At 37.5% G+C, this 11,231-nt stretch overlaps 1 protein-coding gene across 1 annotated transcript; it reads left to right on the top strand.

The window, feature by feature from the left end:
- The first annotated feature begins 2,181 nt into the window (after window positions 1-2,181).
- dhcr7 (7-dehydrocholesterol reductase) lies at window positions 2,182-10,566 on the top strand. The gene is made up of 8 exons (XM_037697629.1): window positions 2,182-2,264; window positions 3,168-3,276; window positions 6,048-6,270; window positions 6,345-6,435; window positions 6,538-6,751; window positions 6,827-7,031; window positions 9,444-9,575; window positions 10,013-10,566. The coding sequence occupies exons 2-8, from the start codon at window positions 3,188-3,190 to the stop codon at window positions 10,475-10,477; spliced, it is 1,419 nt and encodes a 472-aa protein (XP_037553557.1). The 5' UTR covers window positions 2,182-2,264; window positions 3,168-3,187; the 3' UTR covers window positions 10,478-10,566.
- The last annotated feature ends 665 nt before the right edge of the window (window positions 10,567-11,231 follow it).

The following is an 11,231-nucleotide window of genomic DNA, read 5'->3' as shown; positions in this document are numbered from 1 at the left end:
TACAGTCCATCACAGGGACACATAAAGACAAACAGACAAAACGAATGAGAAATCCATGTGTGCACAAAGAGAACATGCAAACTCCACCCATTAAAATCAATATATAGTAAAACTTGGTGGCTACAATGAAAGTAAGGTTTATTTATTTTCAGTGCACAACTAGAAATGTTGAGAAGTTATGATTTTGGTGTTTACTCTGTGATACAGCAGTGAGTTAAACTCGGTGAAAAAAAGAGCCAAAAGTAGCACAATCCCTTTGATGGTACATTTCCATCCCTTTGTATCTGATGTCTCTCTCTAATTATCTATATAACATTCATTATTTGGTTGGATTTTGCTCTAGAGTTATAAAGTGGGAGCTCAGTTTTACTGGTGCTCATTCCAGTGGGTTTAGTATGTTTCAAGCTGTATCAAACACTTTTGCTAAACAGCATGCTGGTTGTGGCTTTATATATATATACTATATAAATATATATATATATAAAGCATAAAGCAATTATGTATATTCTAGAATATACGTCTTTAGGCATAAAGCATGTGATCTCTGTTTAAAGTCACATTAAGTAATGGTATATTGTGCTCTGGGTTGATGAACAATGTTCTCATTGTTCAAAAATCCTGGTTGCACTAACAAGAAAAACTAACCCTGAGGATCAGCTCTCAAAGCAGGATGAACAAAGTTTTCTGAAATTGTAATGTCCACGAATGACGTTTGTACTTGGGAGAACTTTAGACCTCCAGCTGTGACAGAGTTCACGATTCACTGACAGCCCGTTTGCACCCTCTAGTGGTTCAATCATGCATCTTTCTTAATTTATAAAGTCGAATTGATTTCTTTCTTTTATTCCATAAAGTAGGATTAGACAGCTTGGTCAAAACAAAACAAATCATAGTGAGACAGAGTAATACTAAGTATTTACGCACCTATTTTAAGGTTATTTTATAGTCGTTAACAGTGATATTTTGGTGAATGGACAGAATGGACTTTGATATGACCTTGGATATTTTTCTGCTATTGTTTATATAAATATATCATTTTGATGTAATCCATACAACACAGAGTTGTGTATTTAATGTAAATACAAGTGTAAAATATCCCTTTAACCAAACCTTTATTCATTGCTTATAAACTTTGTTTTGTTTTTATTTCAACACATGCTCCTGTGTGTTCACAACATCAGCTCTCAAATCTTCACTTATGGTTTCTCAAGTGCATTTAATATTATATTACTTACTGGACAAGCATGCAAATCTACTGGATCATAAATGTTTTAGTGTCTGTACTGATGAATAAACTTTTTATATATGTAAAAACAAGAGCAAACCATCAACCTTATGTTGTTAATTTATGTTTGTAGTACCAATTCACAGACAAATAAAAACAGTATAGATTAATTTCTTCAATAGCGATTTTGACAGTTTTATATATATATATATATATATATATATATATATATATATATATATATATATATATATATATATATATACATATACATATATATATATATATATATACACATGTATATAGATAAATGATACTTTTTTTAATCCCAGGGGAAATTCTGAGCATTTCTAATTATGCAGAAAAAAAAAAGACATGAGATAATCAAAAAAAGAAGCATAATACATAAATTTGGGAAAACACAATATGCACATGGTGGTAGGGAGTACTACCTTCACGATTAACCTACATTACATACTCGATACATATAATTGAGGTTGTTATTTAAACATACCTTTACATTAATGTATATTTATATTCATATCAACGTTTTGTGTGATGCCCATGGTGGCCATGGGCAGGATTTGGTCAAACTGTGAAGATGACAGTAAGTAACCTGCCTGATGAAATCAAACTGTTGACAATGTTCAAAGGTTGGTGTTAGATTGTATCATCTGTGCGCTTTGTCCTAACAACCAATCACCGAGCGGCCTCTTGTCCAAACAACCAATCACAGCAAAGCATTTATCTTCCCTTCCAAGTGTGAAACCATCTGGAACTGACCAGTCCGAGTTTCGGAGCCCGTGGCTCCAGCTAACTGGATCCAATCAGAAAACACCAAACAAATTTAAGCCCGCCTTTACTCAAATCCGATTGGTTGAAATATGGAATGTCGTCGCCTTAGGGGCGGAGTCGGTCACTCTGTTGGTTTCCGGCGTCTAGCGGTTAGCAGAAGAGCGAGTCTGCTGATATCTGTCAGTGGAGGAGAACCGGGGCTGAAGAAGCTGCCTTCGTCTTAAAACTTCTCAGATATTGACGGGTGAGTGAGCTGTGGAGTTAGCAAAAACGCGTTTAATGTCGTTCCATGTACAAAATGTATAGGTGCTTTTTATACTTGTACAAATAATGCTTACCGTTATTTCACGCAGAGGTCGCGTTAGCTAAAATTATATCTCACAACACGCTCGTGCAAGAGTTAACTGAATGACATAAAACATGCTAACGTATTTATGCTAAATAAAGAGTTTTTACGAATGTTGCACAACTATGTCTTCCCCCTCCCACTTCTTCATGAAGAAAAAAAGCTGCAGGAAACTCGGACAAAAAGAAAAAATTAATGCATTGCCTCTGTATATATCTATATATATTATTATTTAATAAATCTGTAGTTCTGTAGCTGTTGTGTGTAGTGTGAATATTTTAGCACATTCACTATATAGCTTTCTAGTTGTGTCAAGCCGTGTATTGTCACATTTTGAAGCTACACCACTGTTATGTATTGTAGGTAAGTAATAACGTTCAGTGAAAAAAAGACTTAAATATAAAAATAAAGTAAGGTGTATAAGAATAGCAGTGCCTCAAAACGGCATGCTTTATGATTTTTTTTATCCCTGCAAAATTGCTCTTTAGTTTCTCCTCCTCATCTTTTTATGTTTATGAAACTAATCTGATTTGATGTCCTAGTCCTTGTAAATTTTTGTTAACGTAAGACAAGACAACAAAACATTAACACTGAACATAAGAATAACATAATTTACAGAAGGTTGAGGAGTAGTGACACAGAGATGAGTTTAATGATGTAACAGAAGAACAGTAAATCTAAAAACTGTTTAAAAATATGATTTATTTTAATGTACTGCTTGTGCACGTCACTGAGTGTTCACTGACTGTGCAGTGTACAAAGTACATGAGATCCTTACCTGATAATCTGATCCTTCACCAGAGTTCAGCGGCGCAGGGACCATGGAGGCCACAAGGAGACGGAACCAGAACAGAACCAACGGGAAAGCATCGAATCCCGTAGAGAAGTCGGCGCAGTGGGGGAGAGCATGGTGAGTATGATGCTGTGAAGGGGTGTTCTTATCAAAACTATAAGAACAATGTGCCACACATTTATCACATCTTTACCTCTTTCTCCTATAGAAATGTGATCATGATCAGCATTTTGTTACTAAATCTGTGATGGAAATCTATTTCCAAAGGAACATAATCACGGTTTTATAACAGATTATTTACTATACACAGCAGCTGATTGATTTTGTTTACGTATTAAATAATTATTCAGAGACAACATTGTTTTACTGTTTTACAAGAACAAATGTGAAGTTTTAATGTCCCAAATGAGACCGTTTTAATTTTAGGTCATCATGATAAAACAGTGAATTCACAGCCTGCTCCAGGAGTTCATGCAAGTTTCAGAGTGAACTGTCTCAAAAAGAACAAACTGTTTTCACTGATTTATTTTTCTCATATCATTAATAGCTCAACAAGACATAAAAATTACTTTAAACATTCAAATGCAGAAGCAGTGATTATAAATTTGCACTAAGAATTGACAATAAAAACTTAATTGCCTTGTTGAAGTCAATATTGAACATCTGGACGTTTCTTTAAAGTCCAACAATGTTCAGTCAGGTCATCTGGACGGTTTCTTTTGTTGCCAAGATGTTTCGGCCTTCATCCGAAGGACTTCTTCAGTCTGAAGAGCCCACCAAACCAAACTGAATCCCACAAACAGCTTACTCCCAGAGTGGAAAGAAACAGTTTGCTGGTGATAAGATGACCTCTGGGGCCCACCCTCTGCCACTTCAACTCCCCCAAGGCAGACCATGCCAAAGTGGTTCAAAACACCAGCTGTTTGTGGGATTCAGTTTGGTTTGATGAGCTCCTCTGACTGAAGAAGTCCTTCGGATGGAAGGATGAAACGTCTCAGCAACAAACGAAACCGTCCAAATGACCTGACTGAACATTGTTGGATCTGAACCTGGATTAACGAACATGAACTTTGGTTATGCAACAACTAGGCAAACGTTAAATGTTATCATTTTAAATGTCCATTTTACCATCAAAGCTGTTAATTCAGCTGACATTTTTTTAATTCAATAAACTCATGTTTAAAAAAATTTATTAATTTTGATATAACAATATGAACGTTCTCATTTGTGCAGTGAGTGTCCTGTTAGCCTTTGTCTCTTCTACCAGATGCAGTACCTGTTTTTTTTAACCACGTTCCTTTATTTAATATTTGTCATGCAAGAATGTTGCTATGCTGCTTGTAGTTTTTGTACATGTATCTGAGCTCTGAACCTCAGGTCCTGAAAAGAAAATGATATGAATAGACATCCACACAATAACATAAATCCTCCTGAAGTATTCTTGGAACTACAACTTCATAGAAGCGTTGACGTGTCCCCATTTCAACAAAAAAGGACCGCCCACAAGACACGCCCTGCAAGCATACAGTGAAAGGAACTTGTCAATCATTAAATAAGTAATATTGTTTATACATAAAATGCTGAATCTGATTCTACAACATTTTTTTTGTTGATGATTATAAATTTGAAAGATTGTTTAATTTCTGTCTTCAATTGAGTAGACTATTGTGCAATAGATATTCATAGAATAGAACAGGTATGATTAAATATTGCCCTTGTTTCCTTCTAAATGAATTACTTGAAGTATCTAAGAGCAAAAATGTATTTTTAAAGTACTTGCATGGTGTTAAGACTTTAAAATATGCAGCCTGAAGAGAGCAAAGATATTAAAAGGCCAGCTTATCAGGAGGTCAGGGTTGCTACCATGTCCTAAAACATATGTAAATGGTTTTAGTAGTTTGGATAAGTATGGAAAAACAAACGGTATGAACAAACAGTGTGATAGAGGTTTGTTTTGTTTCAGGATTACCGTCAAGATTAACGTTGAAATTCTGAGAAAATCTAAATACGTTTTCCATATACTATTGAGAAAAAAGTCAAAACAGTGACTAAACCTGAGGAGGCAAAACCCACTGTCCGTCTGAATTAGACTGTTTATTGTTGTTGTTGTTGTTGTTGTTGTTGTTGTTGTTGTACCTTTGTAGTTAAGTTACAGGTGCATTTTTTTTTCTGCTGAGGCAGCAGTGTTTCAATGTAAACAGCTGAACTGAAAGAACTTCCTTTTGGTTGGTTCTTCACAATAAGAGCCTCAAACATTAAATGCATTGACCCTTTTGAAGGTTATGCAAATAGCTTGCACAATTAATAATGTTCTTCAGTAAAACTAAAACTACAGCCTAAATCTCCTGAACTTTTAAAAGTTATTAAAAAGCTTAAGAGATTTATTTACGTTTCTTTATTTAAAGTTATCTTAAAAGTTATTTCCAGGTTTAGTACAGCTCCAGACATGTTAATATGAGCTAAAACAATGTATTTGTTAACCTTACTTTACAAAGTATTTGGGTATTGTAGGTCTTTTCAGCTAGATGTGGTTTTGTTTTGTTTTGTCATTTTTCTTTTATTCTCAGTAGAACTATTTTTGACATTTCAACTTTACTCTTGAAATACAATTTTTACTCTTATTTTTTTTCCTGAGTGGTCCTCATACACCATATATATTTTTATTGTTTTGCACATTTTGTTGTTTGTTTAATAATGACTGAGGCATACAAACAATAAAATCTTACCTCTGAATTTACTGTAAATTTGCGTAAATCTCAGTAAGTTAATATTTTAGTTCCCTCGTAGAACATTCAGACTGACTGTGAATAAATGAGCAGTATTTCTTCCCCTCAGTTATAAAACTCTTAATGTGTCCACTGTCCTCATCTCCGTCTGATCCATTTCAGGGAGGTGGACTGGTTTTCCCTGATTGGCGTCATCGGCCTCCTCTGCTTCGCTCCCTTCATCGTCTTCTACTTTGTGATGGCCTGTGATCAGTACCAGTGCTCCATCAGCCAGCCTCTATTAGAGCTATACGGAGGAGAGACAACGCTGCTCTCCATCTGGGCCCGGGCCCCCTCCTTCTCATGGTCAGCTGCTAAGATATATGCTATCTGGGTGGGCTTTCAGGTAAGATGAGTGATGGCGACACATCCTACACAGACTGTCCATTGTAACTTGATAAGAACAGTTTTGTTCTTTAGGTGTTCCTGTATATGTGTGTTCCTGATGTTGTTCACAAGTTCCTTCCTTGTTACGCTGGTGGAGTGCAGGACGGAGCACGGACCCCGGCTGGTAAACATGTTGTGCTCGTCCGAACAAAACAAACCTTAATCAGCAAAGGTTTATTATTTCTGTCAGACTGAAGGTTTGCTGCTCTTTTCTTGTATTCATAAGGACTTATTAACAAGTACGAGGTCAACGGCCTGCAGTGTTGGCTGATCACTCATGCTCTGTGGTTTGCCAACGCCCATTACTTTCACTGGTTTTCTCCCACGATCATCTTCGACAACTGGATCCCCTTGTTGTGGTGCACCAATATTCTAGGCTATGCTGTAGCCACCTTTGCTTTCATTAAGGCTTATCTTTTCCCCACCAACCCTGAAGACTGGTGAGCGTAACTGATTTAGTCACACATCTCCAAATTAATACCACTGTGGTAACTTTCATGTTTTTGATTTTACAGCAAGTTTACAGGGAACATCTGCTATAACTACATGATGGGCATTGAGTTCAACCCGCGCATCGGCAAGTGGTTTGACTTCAAACTGTTCTTCAATGGCAGACCGGGCATTGTCGCCTGGACTCTGATCAATCTGTCCTATATGGCCAAGCAGCAAGAACTGTATGGACACGTCACCAACTCCATGATCCTGGTCAATGTGCTGCAGGTAATATGGAAACATGATGCTTTTTAAATTAATATAAAATAAAGGTGGAGACAGAGATACAGCCATGCGCTGTTTGTACGGACAGTTTTCGAGTGTGGGGTGTCAGTGTGAGGGTTCAGCCTGAGGGAAGAGGCTGCCTTTAGCTTATTAGCTAGTGCACCTCCATTACGAGCTGCTAGTTTAGCGCAGTTCTTCTCAAATAGTGGGGCGCACCCCCCTGGGGGTCCCGGAGCAATGCTGGGATTGTTTTTTTCTCACCATTCTCGTTGTGTCAGGGTGCGTTAGGCAACTGTTTTCTAAAATCCGTCAACTTTCAGTCTGACTAATAATAAAGTTATGAACAAATATGTCTGTCTTACCGTTTGGGGAGCCATGCTTGAACTTTGTCGCTGTGACACCTCCTCAGCTGGTGACGCTCTGGACGCTTGTCACCCACAGCACGCATGCGACAGAGAATAAACTCAAAGCGAGAGCGTTACCTGCCCCTCTTCCGCTTTTACTTTAACATTTTGTTTTAGTTTTGTCAAATCACAATTTGTGTGTGTTTTTTTAATACAGAAGTAAAGTTTAATAAATGTTAGGACTCTGTTCTTTGCTAACAAGTCCTCCGCACTGGACACATTTCACCCACAGCAACAAAGAGTAAAACTCAAAGCGAGAGCGACACCTGCACCCTCTTTCCTCTTTTGCGTTGACTAAATTTTTTTAGTTTTATCGATTGTCAAAGCACAAGTTTGATGTATTTTTTAAAATTTGTTATAAAAACAGATATTTAACAAACGTTAGGACTTTATTATTTGCTAACAAAATATATTTTATGTCACTAAACAACTTGTCAGGTTCTTGTGAGCACATTTTCTTGGACCCCACCCCCTCCCAGCCCGCTCACTCTGAGCTCTTTGCAGCTTCTCTGCTGTCGCTGCTCTGAAGACCAGGTCCAGCTAAACATTGAGCCGGAGCTGAGAGCTGCAGGATCATGTTTCAAACTCTGCTTCAAAAAGCTGCGCTGCAAAACATGCTCATTGTAGCCAGTAATCCTGACTTCCTCATTTTGATTTAAAAAATCAGCACAAATTGTTTAATTCATTTTTGTTTTATAGGTCAAAGTATTTTATATAACACTCCTGACTTAAAATGTTGCTGATCAGTTTGAATTTATTATTATTTATTGATTGTATTGAATTTGATTTTTCAGTATCAAATGGTCAAAAATGTTTACTGTTTTAAATAAGGATATATATATTTTTAATTTCAGGCAAATTGATGCACTTTAAGTCTTTTCTGTTACAGACTATAAAACAATGTTAATAATCTTTGTTGCAAGTTTGATCTATATTTCTTTATTTATTAATTATACTATTTACAGTCGCGGTGGAGAGTTGGGGGGGGGGGGGGGGGGGGGCAAAATGTTTTTTTTTTCCTGGGGGGGCGTAACAGAAAATAATTGAGAAGCACTGGTTTAGCGTTACATCAGTGCTGACATGTGGTTGGAGGGTGGGCGTTGGTTAACGGGGCGCTCAGCTCTGTTGACAGGGCGGTGTGCCCCGCTTGTATAATGGTAGGGGAAACACTGCAGGTGTCCCTCGCTACTTTACGGTTCGTTTTTCGCAGACTCGCTCTAGCGTAGTTTTTCAAAATAAGATTGGACATGACACATGTTTGGCTGATTGATGGATGAGCAACACTATCTGCATGGAATTTTATTTAAAATAAATTATTTCAACTTATTTAGCACCTGTGTGCAGCCCTCAGCTGCAGGAGAAGCTTCATTCTGCAGCATGTCAGATCTCCGCTCTGTAGCGGAGAAGTGGGCGTGGCCGAAAGCACTGGCAGTGGCAGAACGCAGCCAGAGACAGAGAGCTGAAATCATGACACGTGCTTTTTTAGAGCATTTAGAGTTTAGAAACATTGTTTAGAATATTGCAAGAGTATGGGAAGGGTTATAAAAATACTAAAATAAACTAATACTTACTACTTGTACTACTATTCCTACTCCGTGGTTTTTCACTTATCGCGAGCCTTCAGGGTACGGATCCCCTGCAATAAACGAGGGACTACTGTATGATTTGTGTGATTACAGTGCACTTGACTCATCCTATATATTTTAGTGGCATTAACTGAGGCCCATGCCACGTTGTTCCTGGTGTGTTTTCAGCTTCATTATAAGTTTGACACATGGGACCATTACCCTGCTGGTCTTGTGAATTTCTCTGTCGCTGTCACAGATTTTCATACACTTTTAATTAATCCGTGATTAAGTTGTTTTGGTTTTCATCTGTCGGTTTTTGAATTCATCCTTGCAAAGTGCTCTAAAGTTCTAGAGACTAGATATTACCTGTTTATGGCCTGAATGTTTATTTAACACGTTTTGCCATTTAAAATGTGTACACAGTACTTCTTTGTATGTTTTAGGCTATCTATGTGTTGGATTTCTTCTGGAATGAAGCGTGGTACCTGAAGACAATTGATATCTGTCATGACCACTTTGGATGGTATTTGGGCTGGGGTGACTGTGTCTGGCTGCCGTTCCTCTACACACTGCAGGTAACAAATATGTTTATACGGTAAAAAAAAAAAATCCAGATTTATGATCTAATATTCTACATTTACCTCAACTTAAGCCTAGACCAGCACAGTAAACCTGTATAGTAAGTCAGTTTAACTTGATAAGATGTGTTTTAAGTGTTATTATCCTACAAAAAAAAAAGTTTGCAAGCTTTAAAAGTACATATCTTCATCATTCAAAGTCTTAATCATACAAAACAAAGCGCATAAAATAAGTTTCCTTGTTTAAAAAAAGTTGTTCTTCTTAAAACAAACAAATGCTACTCATCTAAAATAACTTAAATATAAAATAGGGTCAAAACCCATTTTTATTATTCTATTTGTACTTTAAAAGAACAATCTAATATTTTAGCTAGGCGAACATACTCAAAAGAAATAAAACAATCAGACGAGACTAAATGCTTTTCTTGTTTTAGGGCCTGTACCTGGTGTACCATCCAGTCCAGCTCTCTGACGTGCACGCCCTTACTGTCCTGGTGCTCGGCCTTGTTGGATACTACATCTTCCGCTCCACCAACCACCAGAAGGATCTGTTCCGTCGTACAGATGGTTCCTGCTCCATCTGGGGCCGCAAACCGACCTACATTGAGTGCTCGTACCGCTCTGCTGATGGCGGCGTGCACCGCAGCAAGCTCCTCACCTCGGGCTTCTGGGCTGTGGCTCGTCACTTCAACTACACCGGTGACCTCATGGGTTCTTTAGCCTACTGCGCTGCTTGTGGTTTCGGCCACATTCTTCCATACTTCTATATCGTTTACATGACCATCCTCCTGGTCCACCGCTGCGTGCGTGACGAGCACCGCTGCAGCAGCAAGTATGGGAAGGACTGGAAACGGTACACGGATGCAGTGCCTTACCGGCTCATTCCTGGATTGTTTTAAAGTCTGGAAGAGAACGGAATAAAAAAATTAAATTCAGTAGTAAAAGGGAACAATGGATTTCATACAAATCACCCCTCTAAAAATTTCAAACCTGTATTTTCTGGTACACGTTTGGTAAATCTTTTTTTTTTTTTTTTTTACTTTATTGCCTCAAAATACAAGAACAAAGGCAATTTACAGACACTTCCATTTGTAGTTGGGCAGTCAGACGCTCCATCACATAGACATGTTTCAATTTCTGCATCCACTGAGCAACAGTAAACTGTCTTTTACCAACAAACTTCCAGCTTCTACATATTAACAATAGACTATAAACTGTTGTAAAAGCCAGCATGTATATTTTTTTAAAATACGTTTGAAATGTCAGTGTTTTCCAGAATAAGTATTTTGTTTATCAGGTTGTAGTTTTAACTTTGTTCTAACCACTGAAGCCTTGGTTTAGTTCTCAGTCTTGCTGCTCTGGGTACTGAGATGGTCTCAAGCTCTCAGTCTTGGACTTATCTCAGTCCATCCACTCAGTAAAAGTGGTCTTGACAAGAACTGTACCTTAATTTAAGTAAAGAACTTGTGAAACGTTGGGGGAAGAGTATAAAGTTGAAAACGTGTCAGATTCAAAGATGATCTAATGCTGAAAATAACAGTTTCTATTTTTTACTCTTGTACATTTAACATCCGTTTATTTATGCAAGTTTGAAAATGTCACTTTACTTTCAAGTCATTACAAATCTTTACACGACTGAAGCGTATATATGAA

Source organism: Nematolebias whitei, chromosome 2 (assembly GCF_014905685.2).
Source record: "Nematolebias whitei isolate Nwh7 chromosome 2, NemWhi1, whole genome shotgun sequence".
NCBI lineage: Eukaryota > Metazoa > Chordata > Actinopteri > Cyprinodontiformes > Rivulidae > Nematolebias > Nematolebias whitei.
This window is presented reverse-complemented; position numbering and strand designations above follow the sequence as displayed.